This window comes from Epinephelus moara, chromosome 12 (assembly GCF_006386435.1).
Source record: "Epinephelus moara isolate mb chromosome 12, YSFRI_EMoa_1.0, whole genome shotgun sequence".
NCBI lineage: Eukaryota > Metazoa > Chordata > Actinopteri > Perciformes > Serranidae > Epinephelus > Epinephelus moara.
In genome coordinates, this window is record NC_065517.1 from 12,745,280 (window position 1) to 12,768,640 (window position 23,361).

Consider the following 23,361-nt stretch of genomic DNA (forward strand, 5'->3'; position numbering starts at 1 on the left):
CTCATTGTTAGAGATTTTCAACGGGCAACTGAGGCCATTATATCGCTCTCTTCAAAACCAGACTTCATTAAGAAAAAAGTGATTTAACATTGCTGAACACAGGAGCTGCTGAAGTGGTCAGCAGATTCCCTTTTGGAACAGGCTGCCTGATGGAAAGGTAAAGCGGTGAAAATACTCTGAATACAGCATACACTGGAACTGATATAGATTTTTTTAGGTGGGACTTTTTAGAGGGTTTTGTTGCTGCCCCTGTCCACAGCAGTGCATTGCTTAGCTTCTGTGTCAGTGCTGCTGCCTCTTCTCCAAACTGGGGGCATGCTGACAGACATATACCGACTATAAGATGAGATAAGCACCCTATCTGAACTATTCCTTTAATGCAATGTCTGCCAAATTACCATTCCCTGTTGCTATGCTTCTTTTGACAGGGCTGTCTTTAATGCCGTCTCAGAGCTTGAGTACATCTGCTTGGTCACCCCAAACGTTGGTGGTTTAGGTGAAAAGCTGCTGCCAATTCATTGTTAAGTTATCAATAATTCAAAAGCTATACTTTGTAGAGACTGAGTCTTGTGATTTCTGTTTGTTCAGAGCCGGCACTGAATGAAATGTTTGAGCCACTGCAGCGTCTAACTGACCCCGGGCCTCAGTGCTTAGCACTCATCTGCCACAGACAAAAGCACTGTCCGAGGCTTCATATCCGCCCAGCCAGGTGATTTCAACTGATTCCTACCCACTAACAGTATCTGCCTGGAAAACAGTGAAACTTATCCAGAGCTCAAATACATGAAGTGCACAAGCATACAAGATTTTTGAGATTTACCTTCATCTTTAGCAGAGCCCTTTCAAAAATGAAACAACTGTCAAGTATTGTGCCCACATTTCATTGGAATCACACTGTGAGAATTCAGTGGATGTGGATCTGTTGTCCTCTAACTGGGTAAAATTAAAGCTGCATTAATTGATTTTTTTTGACCACTTGGGGGCAGAAGAACTCCCCAACAAAGTGACATAGGTGCTGTAAAACTAAAACTGATCTAAAGGAGGTTAAAAGGTGTTGAGGAGCTGCTTACTTGTTCTTAATTATTAGTGGGTTAAGCACTATTATTGTAAAATAAATGATATTGATTGGTGGGAGCTTTAAGGTGTCGGCTTCTCCTCTTTTTGTACATTATAGGGTTGAAGATCATGATGACATCATGCGCCTTTTTGCAGAGCAGACAAAACATCTGTCAGCCGACAAGCCGTACTTCCTGGCAGAGCTCATTGAGGCACAGAACGAGGAAAATCACACCGCTGTTTATGAGGTTTGTTCCACCATTTAGCCCTTTCCTCACTTAAAGGAATACTTTAGCCCCCTGATAACTATTTGTATATCTATTCATCCAGTGTTATGTTGAATCCATGAAGAAACCTTTTTTTCTTGCAGTATAATCTAAGTCTCATTTATCTAGTCATATGCTCAGCAGTCTCTAAACAGTAACCCCTTTCTGACAGGGAACTGAACCAGAAGTGAAACTTATGTGTTGCTCTCCTCAAAGCCAGATTTTAAAGGGTTAGGTCAGATTCACCAAGGTCACACAATAACACCAACAAACTACCAGTTGATACAGCAGTAGACCAGCAGCTCCTGTATTTAGCAAGGCACAATTTCTTTTTCTGTCAGTGGAGTCTGGCTTTGAAGGGAGAGCACAGAGTTTTGAAAAGTCAGACGCTTTTAAATTGAGAAACCATTAACCTGTGCTCATCCCTTCTTCTTGTCAGATCTTATGTGAGTTATGTGATTTGTTCCCCAGTCATTTCCGATCCATACTTTATAGCAGCTCACTGATGATGCTTTGACTGATGGTCAGAAACCCTGCTGGGGTTCGTTCCCCCGGGATCTGAGAGGCGACAGATCTTCTCTCCCCTCCCTGCCAGTCGGGCTGACATGTGTTCATGGCGGCATATGGCAGATACGAGCTGATACTTGGCCAAGACATGCTCTCACTGAACATATTGTGTCCAGACATCTGAAGCATTTTGGGCTTTTTGTCTGAATATGTTCAGCACTCAGAGAACAAACAGTCAAACATTGCCCCAGAGGGTTAGGCTGTTCTCTCTGCTGAATGCCATAACCTTTTTGTAAAGCTCCAGACACGTCATCTAAATATTTCTTGGGTTGTTATCTTATCCTGGTAGATGATCTGTTACAGACACAGCATGATTTCAGTCCAAACCCAAACCAGCATGAGAATCAATAGCTGTCTGTAAGCCCAGTTTTAAATAATGAAAATTGTTTTTATTAATGATCACTGTCTAAAACAATATTAGGCTCTAGCTGTTCTGGTGTTTAAGATGGGATCATATGATCTCCATTAGTAAAGGGGTTTTGCTCAGTTGAAAGCAACATTAACAAGATGTCCACAAAGCACTCTGAAAAAAATGGAAATTTGAGCATCTCATCGCCATGACAACCTAGTAAACTCCACCTACTGAGGAGGATTATGTGATATGATTGAAAGCTCCAGAACAGCTACTGAACAGACACATAGATTTTACTCACTAAAAACTTGTTTTTGCACTTCACTTCCCAGAAATCACTTGCGAGTCAAACAACCATGGCACCTTCTTTTCTTTGTGAGGGATCTCGCTGCCCATGCCAACTGCTAAGTTCTACTTGTGCTGATTATTCTGAAAGGGCCATCTCTTACTGTGCAGGAGCCACACAGCAAGTGTTTAAAGGGACAGTCCACCCCAAAATCAAAGATGCATATTTTTCCTCTTACCTGTAGTGCTGTTTATCAGAATAGTTTGTTTTGGTGTGAGCTGCTGAGTGTTTGAGATATCAGCTGTAGAGATGTCTGCCATTTCTTTAATATAATGGAATTAGATGGCATTTGGCTCGTGGTGCCAAAAAATCCAGTGTCAGACCAAAAATCATGACCCAGATCTTGTTGTGAGCAGTTTCATGTGGGAACTATTTTCTTTCTACTGAGCTACACCCACCTACGGTATCACTGCACTGAAGAAAATGTGCATCTACTACTAGCTCACCTAGCACCACTGAGCTAGCTAACATTACAGCTCAGCCAAGGAGGGTGCTATTAATGTTTGGATCTTACGTTGTCATGAGTGCCAGCCTCTTGCCCATGAGTAGATGCCCACGTCCTTCAGGGCTGTGATACAGTTTGCGAGTGTAGTTCAGTAGAAAAACAAAAGCAAAAAACAAATGTTAAAACCAACTGTTAGAAGGCTGCTGGGATATAGACATATACTTTAGTGAGGGGGAAATATGAATATGACTATATGAAAAAAAAATATCTGTGTTTTCTCCACAGAGTGATGGAGTTGTTGTTGGCTTCATCAATGTCACTTCTAATGTGGATTTGAAACGGCTTCACGGCAGCTTTGAGTTGAGTGAGTTGGACGGTTTGGACAACCTGCAGCAGATAAAACACGATGAGCCTCCTGCTCAGTCCGACCCAAGAGACAATCAAGAAGAAACGAAACAAACACAGTCCTACGATTCACAGCAGGTAACTTAACTGCACATCTGTGAACTCACTCACTCGTGTTGTTCAGACAAATAAAGTAATTATGAAACTTACAGTCACAAGTTGTGATAAAGACATGATGGTGATATAAGCATTAAAAAACAACACCGTCTAGCAGAACAGCAGTCATAAACTATATCATTTTTAGAATTAACCATCTGCTTTGTGGTATATTTGTTGTTATTGTCGCTTTTATCTCATCAGGAGGAAACACAGTCAACTGGCGCAGGACATTTTTCAGAGAAACCCAACGCCGTCTGTATTCAGTTCTTTGTTATTGACAAGAATTATGAGACGAGGTAAGATCAGAATAAGGTCTGGGTGAGGGTATTAACCATACTTAGATAGTCTTGAGCCTGAAAAATGTTTTCTGCAGGCCTGATTTTACATTACATAACATACAAAGCATATTTTGACATGTAACACAAAAACAAAATATTGCAATATATTGAAAAGAATACAATATGATTTTTGGTTTTTACTTGTGTCTACTGAGTTACTAAAGGTTAGCATTCAACAGAATAACAGAGTTAGATTTCTATAATTCACACATATCAAAAGTCAGATACCACACGATTTCCACTTTCATACATATTTGATGGCAGCTGTCCAGAGTAACATCAGTCATATGCTGTGTTAAAGCAGGGAGAGTGACTGTTAGTTGGCTCCTGCTGAGCTCCTCTCGCCGCCGCCTTACCTCCCAGCTGTTACTGAATATGGAGTCGAGTCGCTTCCTGCCGAGAGTGAGCATGTTATTAATGAGAGCTGCGCTTAAAGTGACAGCGTGACAGAGCTGAAGGCGAGAAGTTGAGCTGGAAGCAGCGGGCAGATTGGTTGGCCAGTTGTTCTGCCACAGTGATCACCAGCTTTGGCGAGCTTGGCTTGGATTCTGAAGTTGGCACTCACACATATTTTCACTTAACTTCCTCTTCTTCTTCTTTTCTTCCAGATCAGTGGACTTTATTCCATATATATTCAAATGTTTCTCTGTGAGTATCATCTTTCATGAGTGTGTTTAGAAGCTGCACAAACAGACAATAAATAAGTTAAAGATCAACTAAATAGTACTGTGTCCCTGGAATGATAATATGTACATATAAGTTTGAAAAGGTAAAGAAATAAGTCCCAAAGCTGGATTCGTAGATTTTCAGGAAAGTTTCTAAAGATTACAAATTACCCTTTTTTAATGATATGTTAAACATATCTGCTCAGTGAAGTGTGTGTGTCAGTATTAGTTGTCCTTGTGTCCATCTGTCAGGACCAAGACTTCTGCATCATCACCGTACCAACGCTGTCCCCTGAGTTCCCTTTGCTGCAGAGCTGCCTCAGGGTGCCACCCTGTGCCACCAGCACACTGCCTCATGAACTCTACATCTTCCACCGCACTGGGCTCAGGTTGGTCATCCTGTTAAAGAAATTAACTTTGTCAGATCATTGATTGGTATGCAGGCCAGGATACCAATATAACAACTTCAGTATCATTATAGCTCAGGGAGGAGGTTGCTTTCACATTTGTGGCTCCACCTGTAATGAGAATAACATGTACAAAACCACATTTAAGTCTTTTTGCCCATTGGATCTCTCTTAAATATAAACTAAGCATGCCAACCAGTTATGATTCTTCATGTTTGCTGTAAGACAATGTAGTGCTCAAAGAGTAAAGAGGATGCTTTCCCTGCAAACCTTGTACACATTTTCAGCTATTTTTTAGGATTGGACTTCACAAGGTGAAATTAAGAGGTGCATTTTAATTACAAGTGTATTTAAAACTAAAACTAAAATGATAAAGCACCACTTAAGCTAGCTATTGAGGTACAAGCTGGACAACTCAACACCAGGCTTGTGTAACTGTTGTCTCCCTGACAGGAAAGTTAGACACAGATTGATATTTAATCAATAAGGGAGCCAGAGATGTCACAAGCTGAACCTGATCAATATGTGGGTTGATCAGGGCATATTTTAAAGGATCAGTACAGGCTAAAGTAAAGTTGGTTAAAATCTGATCCTTCTTTTACTGTATTCTACTGTATTTTGTCACCGCAGGTCATCTCAGCCACATCACATCCAGCCTTAGTGTAAGCATTTCGCTCCACACGAGAGTAAAAATCAAGAAAGCATGAATGTGAAAAATTATTTGGTCGCGCTAATGATTGCTGGTATAAAGATGGTAAAAATATGAATTTTTGTTCAGCTCTAAAAAGGGCAGTGTAAAACATTTATGCAGACTAGCAGCTGCTCATTTTCAGCTGGTGCTAACCTTCACTTTCACTGGTTAAAAAAAACATTGGATTTTCTAGATACCCAATAATAAATGACTCAGATCTAGACCTAAGAAACTTGATCCGCACGTCCCTAGAATGAACTTCATGTCTGATTTTAATGAGCCAAAATCTATATGTGTACATAGGTATTTCATGGACCCTCTGCAGTACTGATACAAACCACTAGGCGTCCAGAGGCCCTAGGTTGAGGAACAGTGTTCTATACTAAACCATGCAGAAACTCTCGTGGATTACAGAGACAATGAAATACAGAGTAGAAACTGACAGTCTGCGTGGTGATAATCCTCTTTATTTATTGTAACTATATAAATAACAAATATATTAGCACATTTGATCATTACAGACCAGTGTTCCTCTCAGCTTGTGGTGATGCCATGGTTCTTCTTTCAGGAGTGTGGAGGTGAGGCCGGCTGTGTCTGCAGACCGGCCGGCTGTCTCTGATCTGGTGAAGGGTCTGAGATTGAGCGAGTCCCTGCTGCAGGACCTGGACTGCTTCTATGAGACCCGCAGAGAACCGGTCAGTCCACACACACTGTTGTCAAAACACCATGAGTCATAGATGCAGTTTGAACTTTAAGGTTGGGGGGTTCACAAAAATAAAATCAAGAGGAAATGTAATGTGTACAACAGAAGCTTTGTTTACACAAATATTAATAACCAGGATACCAGCAGGTGCATTTCCATATCCCCATTTATATGCCCAATAATAGAATACTGCAAGAATTAGATCAAATTTGTACAAACCACAAAATCCAGCACAAAACAAGATATAGATCCCAGCTATTAGTGTCAGGGCTCACGGGGCAGGTTTGGGCAAGAAGAATGTCACATGCAGTTGTCCGATTAGGCATGTGAAAACTAATTGTTATATCTTTCTCTCATGTAACATTATCTGAAAACAAACTGCATACCTTGAACAGGACTGAAGAATAAAATTTGACATACAGAACACTATAGAAGTTAGCTCTGGGGTTGACAATGTCACATAGACCGTTTCATTGGAATTGCATTGGTAGCCAACAGCTTGGGTCCATGTTTACTTCCTGTCAGCTAATGTAATTCACATAAACAGCAAAACAGTACAATAGAAAATACAGAAGAAATTATTTTAAATGTTTATGTCAAATTTGAAACAGTCTGTACACCATAACGTTACTGACGTTAAATATCCCTGGAACACTGCGTGCAAGACTATATTTTGATGTTAGCCATCAAGGCATTCTAACAAGGGCTCCAGTGTGATCGTATCTCTTTTGAAACAGCTATTGTTGTTGTACGCTGTCCACTAGCCATCCATGATGCCTTGTGTGAGCCATGTTTAAGTTAGAATAGTCCCAACCGTTTTGTTTGTTAATAAATTATGATTGTCCACATCCCTATGTCCCTTCAAGTTGTGTTTTAAAAAAATATGCCTGAACCAACGCAAACTTCACCTATGCCGTCAGTCACTCAGCGCTCTGTTTGTGTAAATGTGTTAACTTCATATAGCAGTTAGGATTCTAATGCAACCCTGATTTTCCACAGGGATCAATAATCCATACTGTTTTTTTTCCCTGAATGTTTACACAAATTTTCTTGTATTTTTATATGAATATTTTCCTAAAGAGACTAAAGTTCAATCAAAGAAAACAGTATTATAAACTATCAGCTGTCTATTAATGAACTACATGTACTTTTAAGTAGTGTTACTGCATTAATGAAAGCAAAATAACCAATTTCACCATAATGTGTAATTAACTACATGAATCTAAACGCAGGAAATAGCATAGTTTCTTTGGTTTTAGAGCCTGTGACTTAATGGTGCCCTCCACCTCTGTGCCAATCTTTGTTCTCTGTTTGTGACGTAGCAGGCTGCTACTCAGTTGAAAACCAACTGGCCTTTAATATGGTCAGTGTTTGGGAATCATTTTAATCATCATTAACACTAAATATCAAGGTTGAAATTTTAACTAGCTCCCCTTTAACCTTTAAAATGACACAATGATTGTTTTTGGACGATCAAGTGTGACTCGAGCTGGTGATGATTGTCTTGGAATAACGAGGAATATGGCATGTATGCCAGGGAACAGATTGGTGAGAATTCAGTTGAACAGATTTTCCTCTCTGACTGACACCCCAGCTGTCACTGCCACAGCTCCAAAACTGATAATTACTTCTGCAGCCACTTCATATGTATTCATGGCACTGGACTGATACAAGAAGGTGCATATTCAATGCAACACACACATGTACATTTACATATACTTTGTTTTGCTCTCACACAGGATGGTATGGCGCTGCAGGCCTTCGTGGCCCAGGTGCACTGTCAGGTTGTGGGGATAGTGATCATCAGAGACGAGCAGGTAGGTGCAGTTTATGACTCGGTGTCCTCAGATCAATCTGAAAGTACTGGTTTAGGGTTTGTGGTTGTTTTTGGTTCAATTCTGAGTCTGTCTTTAAGAAAGAATAGATGCTGAACTCTATTAAAATCCTTTTCAATACCTAATCGTTAATTCACTGCACAAGAAAAAAGTGTTGTCATGAAATGTATCCGATGGTTTTTAATCATCTAATCTCTCATGTTCACAACATACGTCCTCAAAGGGGTACACAACTAATTTTACAGTTGCATTATGCAAATTTTAAGATCAAGGGTTTTTGGAGTTTAATCCATACAAGGGACCAAGAGTCAGCATGTCTCACCCTCTGCTGCATAGATTTTGACTAATCTTTTTTAAATCTGTCTCACCAATCCCCCAACTTCATGGAAATGCAAAACTAAATCACTGGAGTAATAAGAAAAAGTCTTTTAAGTCACTTTAAAAGTAGATAATAACCACATTATTTAACAACATCACAAATAATCAGTTTTACTTCAGAAGTAATGATCAACCTGATCAGCTGATTGACAGAAGAATTGATGGAAGGATGTTGATGAAACCGTGCTGTTACACACTGAACCAATAACAAATTCCACCAGAATAGCCCTGTTGGTCATTAAAGTCAATTGAAATTTAATTTATTAATCACTTAAAGGTTCAATGTGTAGGATTTAGGGGCATTTATTTGCAGAAATGGAATATAATATTCCTAACTTTTTTTTTCATTAGTGTATAACCACCTCAAAATAAGAATCGTAGTGTTTTTGTTACCTTAGAATGAGCCCTTTATATCACACAAAGTCCACCATGTTTCTACAGTAGCCCAGAACAGACAAATCAAACCCTGGCTCTTGATAGGGCCATTTGCAGTTTGCATCAGCTACTGTAGTTCTCCGACAAGCTAGGCACATGGGGCAAATTTCAGTTCTGCAACCTCACCACTAGATGCCTCTAAATCCTACACACTAGACTTTTAAGTCAGTTGTTAGGACAAAATGCCAAACAAGATTTCTGGCTTTTCTCGGTTTTATATAATATTAAATTGACTATGTTTTGTATTAGACTGTTGGCCAGATAAAACAAACACTTTGAAGATGTTACCTTGGGGTCTGGGTAATTGTGATTTTGCATAATATTCTGATATTTTATGGACTATTACCTAATCCATCAAAAATTCTTTAAAGATAAATTGATGATGAAAATAATTACTAGTTTCAACACTGTTTTCTCCAGGGCTTTATCAAGATTATATCACATGTGCATTGAAAGTTTATGTTGAAGTATTAAAGACAAAAAATGGGTCATTCTGCACACATTTCCCTATAATTCAGCTTGGCATATCTTTAAAAACTTTAGGATCTTCACCAGAAATAAGGGTAAATTGAAAAAATAAAATAAAGGTTTCAACAATGTCTGTCTGCACATGAGTACGATTGAGGAGCTGTATTTAAAGCCCCTACAAGGAACTTTCAATTTGAATTGATATTGGCGACCCTGCAGACAAAAGCGGTAGGGTTTTGCCGGAATGACGCCTACATTTCCCATGAGCTCTAGCGCGTATTGTTGAAAAGACGCTTACCTGGCTCGCGCATGTGTTTGTTTTGGGGATGAATGAAACAACAAGACGGGAAAACTTTGCCCCCGCTCCTATTGGGGATCCTAGCTCACCTCTGCCGCGCCCCAGCTCCACCTCTCCGGCGTAAGCGCCACTGCCGCCGGGGTAAAAGCAGCGGTCGGCTGGTAAGGCTGAAGGCCTGTTTGGCGAGCACTTCCATGGCTTCTTGGACTGAGTATGCAGCGGTGCCTCACCTCTTTATTTCTCGGCACTCACTGGACCCTGTCGACGCCTAGCTGGTGTCTGGCCCGGATGAGGTGTTCTAGCCCCGCAGCCCCTGCTCTCCTCGTCCCCGCTGGCGCGGGGTGAATCTGCACAACCTGCGGCCTCTGTGTGTGGCTCCCCGGACAGCTAACGCTGTGGACCCGCCAGCTCCTGCCAGGATTGGGCTGGTAAATGCTAGATCGCTAGCGAACAAAACGTTTATCCTGAAGGATTTCCTGACTTCCCGAGGATTGGATTTTCTCTGTGTGACTGAGACATGGCAGGGTCGAGGAGGAGGAATAGCGACTATTTATAAGAGTCACTAAATGTAAGCAGCTAGGTAAGATGAAGTGTATCGTCTGAGTGCCGTAAATCACTTCGTCCTGGAAGCGACCTGTGGCGGACCCGGACACAGTTTCGTAAAGGTATGGATATACACTATATAGAAATAGCTTATCTTCACACTGATGGTCTCATTTGCTGTTGTAGGTCACGCACAGACATCAGCAGAAACGAGAGACTTTTGCATATCCAGTTAAAAGTTCCTTGTAGCGGCTTTAAATACAGAAAAGTCTGCTGGTAGGGTAAAGTCTTTTCTCTTTTAGTGTACTGTTTTAGTGTAATTTCAATCAAGAAAAATGTTGAAAAAACTGAGACAGATTGCTATAACAGATCAAAATGTTACTGAAATCTTTTTTTATTCTACAGTCATCAGCAGCTTTTGAATGGTACCAAAAACAGGGCAACTACATTAAACATAAGCAAATAAACATAGAGCAACATCAAATGCAAAAATTTGTCCTCGCAATGAACCTCTGTCATTGAGTGTATCAACATAAAACTGAATTCATTATTTCATCTGTCTTTGTCAGGACATCGAGTACATTCGTGCCCACTACAACATCGAGAACTTCATATATTTCAGCCATCACCACAACGAGGAGCACGCTCAGATACGCCACTTTGTCCTCATACCCTTCTTCCAGCACTTCACCAAACACTTGTTTAAGGAGGTCCTCCGGCTGGCTCACAAGTCCTGCCTGTTCTACAGAGTCTACCCCTCATACAACAGCCAGGAGGTGAGTGTGCAGGGACCCTCAGGGCTCTCACTGGCCCCTCATCACCGGGCCCCTTCGAGCCTCTGTGCATGTCTGCTCAGATGTACATTGTCATTAGTGTAATGACCCTCAGTTCATACACTGCAAAAAATATTCCTCATGACAAGTCATTCAAACTCAAAGTGAGTGCTGAGTTGATTTTACACACTGAATACAGATTGAATAGAAAATAACGCAGGCGACTAAGATAATAGAATTTCATTCAGGAAAACTGGATTTGATCATTTCTTTAATGTATCGAAGGAAAACAAATAATTTGACATTTAATTCATGATAATTTTGTGTCTACACATGATACACTCTAATGATCAAGACCAGTTTCACATCTTCCTCTGTAAAATATGCTCAACAAAATCAGCTTTGAATAGTAGCAAGATGTTTAAAAACAGGTCAAATCTCATTTCTGTCCTGGGTCAAATACAGTAAATCCAACGATGGTAAACCTGTTTTTCAACCTAGACTTTATTATAGTGATGTTTCCCATCATTTATGATAATGAGAGAGAGAGAACCCAAAAGTTTACTTTTTATAAACTCACTATTCTGCTGCAGCTTTTTGCAGTCGACTTGTTACAGCCTTCAAAAACTACTATACATCAAATTTTCTAGAAGAGGAGAGGCAGAGTCAAAAAGTATATTTATAAAAATATATTTGACTCTTTTTTTCTCTTAGTTAAATCTGCAGAAAACAAGAAGTTGTGCGAAATAGTCAAAGCCTGGTAAAAGCCTGATAGAAGTCTTGCTTTTTGTGTTGCTAAACATTCAAAGAAATGTCTTAATCCTAGCTTAAGTTTCTGTACTCTAAAAACAAACTGGTTGTGGTTTTCGAAACCCCTAAACAATTTTCCTTTTAGACTAGAGGCTATAATATGCATGATCATGGATGATATAAATGTCCTGATAATCCTCTGCTATGACCTTTGATCTTTAACATTTGCATTAAATAATTAGTACATGTGTTCTTTTTTATTACCCGGGTTTTTATTTTGTAGCTTTGACAAAAATGTAATGACCCTGTTGTCAAAGCGCCACCTGCTAGCAGCAGAAAGAAGTGTGGTTCTAGTGGCACTGAGTAATTTGGGAATTATTATAATTCTGGAGTAAACCATGACATAAAACCTTGTTGCTGCTGTAATAGTTTAAAAGTGGTATTTTGATTGCACTTTGCTGGACAGGCTTGCAATGTCATGTGTCCCAAGTGTGGGAAAACAAAAATATACATGCTCAAACCTGATTGGCTGTTACCCTGCTGCAGTTTGATTGGCTGTTTGCCAAATGCTGTTTGGTTCATATTTGTCAGAAGTTTTTTTTTAAAGAAGGTAGCAACTGCGATCACCATTATCGATGAGGACTATCTTTTACAACACACATTGAAAAGCCCTTTTTTTTTTTAGAAGAAAAACTTGAATTGAAACACATTGGTGCTCAATAGCCACGAAGTATTGTTATACACCAAACCCCTGGTAAAATATTCAGATTTAACTTGGAGTGATTCTCCGGGGAAAACATGGCTAACTGCCTGCTGCCTGTCAGAGAAAATAGGTTTTGTTTTTTTTTTGTTTGTTTTTTTGCTTCTCTTGTCTTATTTGCATAGACTGTATAAAATAAACTCCCTTTTTAAGCCTCAAGTTAGGCATTTGGGCTGTTGCCATCTTGGATCTTTGGAGCCAGAAGTAAAGTAGCATCACCCTTTGTTATGTGTGAATTTAAACCTTAATAAAATTTTAACAAATGAGTTATATTTAAAAAAAAAAAAATCACCCCTTTGCAGTTGTCAAGAATTGGGAAATTAGCTAAAGAAACCCAAACTTTTTTTAGTGCTAGGCTGCTAGTACTTGCTTTTGGAACCAGCCTCAAGTGGCCATTTGAGATTGGAGTTTTTGGCACTTGGGCATTGGGTTCATTTTTCAGCTGTGGGGGTTGCCAGCTGGTTATTCGGAGGGGATGATACCTGGTCAAGAACAGGCTTTAAATATCTCAAACATTTTTCTGAGAGGATTACCAAACATGAAAGCAGCAGGACAATGTGGTAAAATTGGGTAAACATAGCTAACTGACCCAAACTGACAGCGCATAAAAACAGGGAATTGAGCCATTTAACAGCAAGTTGAGGAGAACAGGTACCATCCACTCTGTTAAACTGTGTGGTGGAAAGTAACTAAATATATTTACTCAAGCACTGTTCTTATAGGCTTCATTTTTGAGGTTCTTGTACTTTACTTGAGTATTAACATTTTATCCTACTTTAGCATTTCAGAGGGAAAATATTGTACTTTTTACTCCACTACATTTATTTAATAATTTTAGTTACTTTGCATATTTAGATGAATAATACAAAAAACAAAACTACTACCACTAATAGTAATAACAATAATAATTTATGATGCATTATTATAGGTTGATACCCAACAGTATACAACATAATTAAAATGAATGAGTGACTAAAATGAATAATTGATGTTGCTTTTAAGCTGTCTGTCAGACTCAAGTAGGTCATTCTTTTTTCCTTTTCCTGTGATACACCAGACTTTAATTTGGACAAATCTACAGCATCTCAGATTTTGCAATCTGTCTTCTGTGGCTGATCAGACAGATGGATTTGATCATGTAAAATGTTTTAAGCAGGTCATTTCTTGCAGAGTGCGGCCCTCAGCAGGCTGCTGTCCCCAGGGTCGGGGCAGCAGGTGCCGCCAGTGCTGCCAGCTCCACCTCTCCACACCATAATAAGACATTTCCTCGACATGTAGAGGCCTCCACTTCCTCTGCTAATTACCTTCCACAAACAAGCACCAGATTGGGAGATGATGATGTGCAAATAGAATAATGGCAGAAGATAATCAGAGAATTATCTCTGTGCAGGCGATGGGTGAAGCATCGGGTGATGTTTTTCAGTCGGCTCATGTCAGCCGTGTAAACCTTGCATCATCTAACCTCTACACCTGAGCTCATTATCACTTTGTTGCCTTCCAGTTGCCTCCCGAGCCCCCACACTGACGCTGTTTAACCTCCAAGGGGGTTCTCCCTTTCTGAGCTCACTGACACTGTGCCCTCTTCTTCTGCACCCAGAATTCCTGCGTCCACCATCTGGATTTTGTCCTCAACTGCGCGGTCCCCGTCCGTCCACGACGCCAGATCATCTACCCGCTGGAGGAGCTTGGCATCAATGCCCCTTCCAGGCAGATCACCGAGGACCAGGTGGGCACAGCAGCAGCTGGCTGACAGGGAGGCTGCCTGCCAGGGAATGTAGATTAGCTGAAGGCTGCTGACAGAGGGAACACAGCAGGGTGTTAATGTGACCACAAGACGGTGCTGTTTCAACAGCGAACAGAGTGACACACAATGTGCTTCACTTAAAGGTATGGAGAAGAAACTCCATTACACCAGGAGATGAAACACAGTATGATGGAATGATCATTTTATATTCTATTACATTTAGTCCTAAAGTGTATCCTCATTTATTAGCTGAGGTGTAAACACTGAAAGTATAACCACTGAAAGGAGATAAAGTGTCAGCTGAATTGAAAACATTACGCACTTAAAGGTTCTGTATGTTGTAATTACAGGTGACATAGGCACAGTGTCGGTAGAAGCGTAGCACCATCTTTCCAGTTCACCCCTGATTAACATCGTTAGCTCTGTCACTATTGTTGCTGTTGTCAAGCACTTTTTATGGAGTTTGCACCATTAGCTGCTAACCGCCAGCTAAGCCATTTCCATGTGTTCAGAAAACTCCAACACATTCTCATCCCAAGTAGTTATATATCACCGCTTTGTCATTGGCCTACGTCTACATATTCCATGCTAGGTATCCTTCTGCATCTGCTGTTTATGTTCCAGGACGTGCTACCAATGCTGAGATGTCAACAAAAGCACATTGTTAGGTTTAGGCTACAAAACCATGTGGTTAGGTCTAAAAATAAACATTTCTGTTCGGCATTCGAGAAGCAAACACTGGGCTCCTGGTTGAAAGTCCGAGGTTTGTTGGACCCATCCACTACCCGTCCCACCCACTCTATTGAGACTTTCCAGCTCCTTATATTTCATTGTTACTGGCAGCTTTTCAATCTGACAACAACGTGAAAGGTTACGTCCAGCTGCATTAACATGCTGACGCCATCTGGTCGCGTATCATACTTCCACGAAAGGTGGCTTTTGGCATCAGGTGTTTGATGCTGAAATCATTTACAAAGCGATGGTATTTAACAACTTCAGAATGAGAACGAGCATACGCTTCAAATTTTGCACACAACCCCTTTTAAGGACCATTGTTAGGATTTAGAAGGATTTATTGGCAGAAATTGAGCGAACTGATCATAGTTTATTCATAATTCTGTTTTCATTAGTATATAATCACTTGAAATGTATGATTGTTTTGTTTGTGTTAGCTGAGAATGAGACCTACGCTGCCCTCATATCTACATAGGGAGTTGGTCTTCTTTCGCAGGGTCCACCATGTTGCAGCACCATGTTTCTACAGTAGCCCAGACTGAACAAACCAAACACAGGCTTAAGAGAGGGCCTTTGGTGTTTTTACATCAAAGTGGCACCTTGAATTTAGTGGCACAAATGCACCAGTTGGAAGACTACTGGCAGGTGAAGGCCAAAATAGGTTCCCCTACAGGCTGAGAAAGGGACAGGTCAGTGGAAAGGTATTCACTGATAGGTTGTGTGTGATTAGATAGATAGTGTCACTTTGAGAGTAGCTTCCTCTTTTTCTTTCTTTTTTTTTTTTTTTACTGAAGAACCTTAAATGAAACTGACAGGTGAATAATAATAATCCTAGCTCTTCTTTTGTTTAAATTGACCATAAGTCCTATGTTCTGGTCTTAAATCCTCCGAGCCTGGCTGATGTTAATGTGTCTGTGATTTATTTCAATGTTCTGTACTTTAAATATTTACCCCATGTGCAGCAGTGCTCTCTTTATACCCGAGGCGTCATTGTGTACACTTACATGTTCATTTCACTCCATCAAACCCAGCCTGCCCCCCTTTCACCTCGGTAACACAGTAGTCATGATTTCCAGGCTACCGTGCAGATAAGAGCTTCGTCTCTGAGCTGGGTCTCTGCCTCCTGATGTCAGCCCCGGGATGATTAATCAAATTTAAAGCACCTGTTCCCTCTCTGTCAATACAGGATCATATTACACAGAGCGGTGGTCATTGTGTTTAGGGAAGGTGAGGCATCTCAAGCCTGATAAGAGCTGCTGCACCTGCTCCACCGCACATGCAGATGAGAGGGGAGCTTTGTTCATCTGATTACCTCATCTGGTTAATTCCTGCAGTATTCAGATGGATGCATGTAGGCATTTAATTTGCCTCTGTGCAATAACACATAGAGGATTTTTACATATAAAGTAACACTAATTTTCAATAAATGTCAGAATGCAGCGTCTATGTGACGCGCAGCTTTAAAATTATTGTTTACCTGATACATTTTGTGAATATTGTTTTGATAAATGTGATTTCACGGATGTCTTTTATAGGAAATAATAACAACATTTTCCTACAAATATATCTTTATCACTGCTGGTATCTGACTGCTGTTACCCAATCATGCTCCAGTCCAGTTTTCCCACATACTGCTGCACAGTAATTGAAGCAAGACTTGAATGTTCAACTTTTTATCAAAAATCGAATACTTTCTTTCTTTTTTTTTAAGATATTTTTTTCGGGCTTTTGCCTTTAATTGACAGGAGAGAGTGAAATGGGGGAGTGAGAGAGAGTGGGGGGATGACATGCAGCAAATGGGCGCGAGCCGGAGTAGAACCTGTGACCGCTGCAGCGAGGCATCACCTCTGTATATGGGGCGCCGGCACTATCCACTACACGACGCCCCAAACATCGAATACTTTCTAACACAGTTGTTTATCTTTTGTACTAATGAATCAACCAGGAGAGTATCATGTCCTAGAAATGAACATGCTCCTAAAATATCTCTAACAGAACAACTGTAGTGCAGCTACTTGGTAAAATATCTTCCTGAAGTATGTCCACACACTTGTTACACACACACTATTACATTTGACCTGATGTAAACAATGATGAACTGATCAAAAATATTGCAAAGGGAAAAAAAGTATTTAAATATTTGATATAAAACAGGCTCATAGTGTTTTGAAGTAGGTACTAAAGCAAGGCAGTAATTAAAATATAAATTGATAAATAGTATACCTTAAAAAAATGCTGTGTTACAACAGGCAGCCATGCACCTCTACTAATAATCATTAGCAAATGTAATCACAATCATAAATAAAATTCAGAAAATGCCATTATTAAGATTACTACCTGTTCTAGTATTATGTTTTTTTGTGAAAACAGGCCCATTTGTGAGCGCTTATCAATCAATCATCCATAATGTTAGCTATTGTTGCCAAATTATGTGCAGTTAATTTGCCTCACATTCACCCAGCGACCAACAATGTGCGCAAGAATCCACACAGGGATTCCAGTGGCCTTGTACAGTTGTACCTGAGAAATGGCAAGTAAAAATCTTGAATCTTGAACAATGGTGCTCATGGGTGTATTCAGCTAACGTTGATGCCTGTGTGATGTTACATTTGCCAAATACATATGTTGCCCTGAATGTGTAGTTTATGTAGACATTGCTGACTCCATGGCTACGGCTTTACACTGAAGTACTTAAGTATTAGCTGCTTTTGTTTTATCGCTGCAGTACAAACTGTTTATAAGATTACCTATTTTTCTGTTTTCCACAGATACATTTATCATATAAAATAAGCACAGGCTCTTTCATTTTCCCACTAGTCAAACCCTGAGCTACAACATCTCTCAGTACGTGACAGATGTCGGGCACACATGCCCTCATGGAAATTATTTGAATATTACACAAAGGTTAATTTCACCCTTGGGTTTCCCCCTTTTTCGCTTGATGCTGTTTTCATCCAACAAGGTGCATTGTGGGGCCAATCTGCCTAATTACAGATGATGAAGGAGCCATTAGCTGCCTCACAGGGTGAGGACCGGAGACACTTGGCGGTGGAGGAATTGGTAAATCAGAACGTGGTGTTCTACTAATTCCTGTGGGAGTCTTTTGTAATTATTGTGGAAAAGTGTTCCTTAACTGTCAGGTCACATGTTTGATCCCCGAGTTTCCATCTCATTACAGTGTGAAGCTGCACTTATTGCAATTCTGATATTCTTTATTGGTTTTTGAACATATGAATGACGAGAAAACACCTGATTAATACACAAATAGTTGCAGGCAGCATGAGGAAAATACACCAAGTACACATATGAATACATTTTTAAAAATGAATCTATTCCAGTGTGAGGGGTTGATAATGATAAAAGCAACAGTTACTAGGTTTATTTCATTGAACAAAGGTCAGAGTGTTATCATCCTATGTTTTTTTTCTTTTTTTCTGTCAGCTCAACTTGTAGTCTCATTTTGGACGGACAAAAGAGATAATTTGTGGTTGAATACAATTTTTGGGCGCATCTTATCTCATCTCATCTCTCCTCATTTCCTGTCATCTCTCTACTCTCTGTCTAATAAAGGATTGTCTTTATCAAACAAAATTTACAATAAAAGCAATTAATTTTTGGTTGTATAAAAATGCCAAATTCATTGTAGAACAAAATTTTGATAACAAAGGGGTACTTCAGACATTTAAAGATGCAGAACTCTTCCCTCTCTTGACTTGAGTGCTTCAGATGATAAATTACATGTATTTAATACCCTTTTAGTCAGCTGAATTCTGTTGTGAAATGTCTGCACATCAAAGTGTATCTGCTTAAATTTATCTAATGTCCAGTGGTCTTTAGTAAACCTGAATTTGCTGAGCATCTATAAAAGGATGATTGTTGGTATTTAATAAGACAGAGATTTTAGAAATGTAAGATGTGCCCAAAACTTTGCTTAAATGTTACAAATACTAGAAAGTTTTTTGCCTGAGAGCCATACTGTCTGTTCAGCAGGCAGATTAAGTACCTTGATAAAAAGCCAGTTCCTACTTTATCCTGTGATATTAAAATGGGTAAAAATTGGGTTCATTATTATGTAATGCTTTTAGTGGGTTAACATGCATTTGGAAGATCATTTGATTTTCAGAAAATGGCACCAGTCATTTTGGGAGTGACAAATGTCCTCCAGATTATTTTCACTCTGTTAAAAAAAAAAAAAAACGTGAATCAGACTGTCTGTCTTCTCTCTCTGTTTTTCTCTCAGGCACCGTTTGCTCTCAGCCTCATCAGCAGAAAGTTAACCATGGAGCCAAAGGTCACCATTAACGCCAGGATTGTGGTGGTGGGGGCATCAGACACAGGTTTATCTTTCCTCGAGGTGCTTTGCTTCTGGTGAGTCTCACTCCAAACATGATCATCTTCTACCAGATGTGCTATAGACTCTGTGTATACCGGCCTTTTCTGAACTAGTGACAAATAACGTCACAATTCTTCCTCTGTAAGCAAGACCAGATTAACCTTTTAAGGGACCCTGGGGCAAAAATTTGCTGTCACTCCCCCATTAACCCCCTCCTCCCATACACACACACACACACACACACACACACACACAGCACCATCTGTGCATTGTGTATGTACCCTGTCATCTCCAAGTTCCCATCAAGAACAGTGCACACAGCCGTCTGTGCATGGAAGTTTAATTATTTGCCCCAAAACTCCATACCAACCAGTACCAACACTACATACACCGACCTGCTGCCCCAAATACTCACTAAAGCACCACATGTGAATTAATCCACCGATAAAAATAGTCCCCAACAAATGCACCATTTTGTCCTGTTTGTTTAATAAAAACTCCAGTGACCATCTGTTTTAGGAAATTACTGAGGGTAATGAATAATATACTGGGACCTTTGTTATTTTTTAAAGATATATGCCTTCAGTAGGAACCAGTGGGCTTTTGGCCAAGAGCCACAGGCAGGGTAGAGAAGTCAGATGTTGTTGGTTTGGACCTTATCATGGGATTTGTGTAAAGGAAAAATATAACACCAGTGACATCAGCTTTATAATTTATTTAGGAATAAACACTATGTGAGCACAACATAAACTAAGACAAAAAATGTCTTAAAACGAGATGTTGACTGAGAACCCTCTGTAAGAGATACAATTATTGAAAAATATTGAATAAACTTAAGTTTATCTGTATACTGCAGAGCATTTGAGCTGAGTTGAGTGCTGAGATTTTCCGCTTCTTGCTCATGAAGCTGTTTGTCCTCTCTGCTCCCCGGCTCAAAGCCGATCCAGGACGCCCCACTCAATATTGCTCAGTGTTCAACTCAGATTTCATCCCGCTCCACCGTTCCACTCAAATCGCTCACCAGCTTGTTCCGTTTCCTTTTGAAAATACTTTGTAAACCTCTGTGTCGAGCTTGCAGCAACCAACTTTTGACAGAAAATAGTGTGTGAGCACAACACACAGACGCATTCTGTATTGGGCATGCTTTGAACTGGTGTGAGTTGTACCAGAGCAAAATCAGAGTGGGATGAAGAGGGAGATAAGGCTACTAAACAATGTTGGGTTTTTAAAAACAAAAAAGAAAAAAAAAAAAAAAGCTTTGCACTTCATCCAAAATCCTTCCCCTTGCTCTACCCACTCGCTCCTGCTTCTCTCCACTTAATTGCTCTGGTTTATTGTACCCCTAATATTCATCATAGTAAATGTAACTGTTAGGAATTATTGTATGCTTCAACCTGCACTAGAAACAAATAAGGGCCAGGTACCAAATTAAAACTTGTGCCCAACCAGAACCTTTTTTTAAGGGTTGTTCCATGTCAGATTTTTAATTTAAATGTTGTTCAAACTTTATGCATATGCTATGTGAGACCAAAAATAAACTCTGTAAGATATTTCTGAATTTACAGAAGTGCATAGTTTTTTTGCCCCAGGAAATGTTGTCATTTTCAAAGCCTAAAAAATATCTTTGGTTGGAAGCCATTTTTAGGGTTCAATATCTTCAGACATGTAACTCCTAAAGCCATGAAATTTGGTATGGGCACAGTCAAAACGGTGTGCAACAGATCCAGATGACTGAAAGACATAAGCTGGCTTTTAAAAATGGAAAGAGGTGCAAAATGGGTGTTTGGGGATCCCAGGCACATATGGACATTTCCATACTCCCTGCTAAAAATACAGTATTTGATTGTTATACAAAATTTAGAGACTCTAACATAAACAGCATCCAAAATATGGCAAGAATGACAAGTCAAGGTTGCAATTTGTTGCCTATTTGAGATGCCAAAAAGGGGATATGGACTCATTCCCATAACCAACTACTCACTCACAATAACCCACAATAAACTTAAATTAAACATTTTTTAGCAGGAAGTATGGGAATATCCATATGTCTTGACTTCCTGGAGCCCCAAACCACCCATTTTGCTTTTTTTTTTTTTTACATATTCAAGGGCCACTTTTGAAAAATGTGACATCTGCTTGTGCCTTTCAATCATTTTTATCTGTTGTACACTGTTTTGTTTGTGCCCCCTACCAAATTTCATATTTAGTTTAAGGAGGCAAAAATGACAATATTACCAGAGGCAAAAAACTATGTTATTCTCAAAATTTTGCCAAAATATTTCACAGATTTTATTTTTTGGTGTCAAATAGCAGGTTTGACCAAAATCTAAAATGTGAAAAAAAAAAAAAAAAAAAAAAATCTCCATCTGGTTTGACACAGACTGATCTGTGAGCAGATGAAGCACTGTCTGAGTCTGGATCTGTCAGTTCCTGTTTGTCTAATGTAGACAGGTAACAGAAGGATAATCAATTTTATCTCCAAGTGCCATTGAACACACATGAGTATGACATGCAGGAGGTATAAGAGACAGCTGGCAGCTGTTCAAATGAAAAGTATTTATATGATTATGTTTGTCACAGATTCTCATGTGTCTGTAAAGAAATAGTGTGCCCAGAAAACCTGAACCCAAGGAGGGCAGTCGCTCAGTGAAGCTTCTCTTTCATTTCTTTATCGTCTTTTATTTCAGGAATCCAATCTCTGGAAATGTCACTTGACTCCGGGTCGGACGTCTTACATGTTTGCCTTCGTCCTCGCTTTGTGAGATTAACCACTTCGGCAGATAATAAGAAGCGCAGGGCTGCTGATTCAGAACCAGGCGATAGCTGCCAGGCAACCAGGGTTGTTGTTTTGTGTGAGTGAGATCTCGTAGCTCTGAGAGCTGGCAAGGCTGGCACGCCGGTGATGCCGGGGCGGGCACACGCAGCTGTCTGAGGCCTGGCATTCAGCAGGGCCAGCGCTGGCCCCCTTTAATTAGCCACTCCACTGTTCCCCCCCTGTCAGGGATCTGCTGCAGCGATCTGTGTTTGCTGTCACTAATGAGTTGACTAATGAGGCAGTTAGTGTCCGCTGAACTAATGGTGAGGCGGCGACGCATTGAGAGGGTGAATGATGGGTCAGTTTCGGACTGCTGGGGCCCCCCTTATCAGCCCTGCCCAAACGTCCATCCCCCCTTCGCCCCCCCACTCCGACACAGCTTTCCATGTGCTCATTGAATGCAGCACCAGCACCACCCCCCAACTTCATTACTGGCTGGGACGGGGTCAGACAGATAAAGAGCTCTGCGGCGGCCCGGCCCTCTGCTCACTGCGGTCAGGCTGCAGGGTTACCACGGCCGTCTGTCACCGGCTGATAACAGAGCAAATCCAGAGCTTCTGATTCACTCACATCCAGACACCAATAATGGGCCTTAATGCCTCACTGCTGTGGCATAAATCCACCTTCTGGCACAGATTAACAAGGAAAGTTTGACTGCACTCATTGTCTGATGGCTGATTATTACTATTATTTGCATGTTCACATCAAAATCAAAGGTCAAGCCACAAAAACCACGCCAGTATCATTTCAAAGCTTTGAAATGATAGTCAAGGATTCTTTACTTGATCCATCTCTGAACTCTGGTTTGATTTCATTTATATACATGCTCATTTTGCTGCAAGTCAGTACTATAACTTAATATAAACATTTGAGTTTTAATAATTTAAGTCATTTATCAAGCATAAATGCCAAAAAATTAGCTGGTTCCAGCATCTGAAATGTGAGCATTTGCTGCTTTGCTTGGTTTCTATTTCAAAGTAAATTGAATATCTTTGGATTTTAGACATTTGGTTAAACAAAACAAGTGACTTCAGGACATCAGCGTAGGCTCCAGCTATGGGAAAACAGCACTGTACATTGTTTTCTGACATTTTATAGACTGAAGAATCTATCAATCAAAAAATCAACAGGTTAATCGATTGTAAAAACAGTTG

The 23,361-nt window shown here is 40.1% G+C and overlaps 1 protein-coding gene across 1 annotated transcript in view; it reads left to right on the forward strand.

Moving 5' to 3' along the window:
* Nucleotides 1–23,361, forward strand: part of cfap61 (cilia and flagella associated protein 61) — a 67,965-nt gene that overhangs the window by 2,996 nt on the left and 41,608 nt on the right. The window contains exons 5-16 of the mRNA XM_050058601.1: nt 429–496; nt 589–709; nt 1,175–1,304; nt 3,318–3,515; nt 3,738–3,832; nt 4,483–4,522; nt 4,792–4,928; nt 6,206–6,332; nt 8,080–8,157; nt 10,867–11,073; nt 14,178–14,306; nt 19,300–19,427. Coding sequence (XP_049914558.1) covers nt 429–496; nt 589–709; nt 1,175–1,304; nt 3,318–3,515; nt 3,738–3,832; nt 4,483–4,522; nt 4,792–4,928; nt 6,206–6,332; nt 8,080–8,157; nt 10,867–11,073; nt 14,178–14,306; nt 19,300–19,427 — 1,458 coding nt within the window. The remainder of the gene's footprint in view (nt 1–428; nt 497–588; nt 710–1,174; nt 1,305–3,317; nt 3,516–3,737; nt 3,833–4,482; nt 4,523–4,791; nt 4,929–6,205; nt 6,333–8,079; nt 8,158–10,866; nt 11,074–14,177; nt 14,307–19,299; nt 19,428–23,361) is intronic.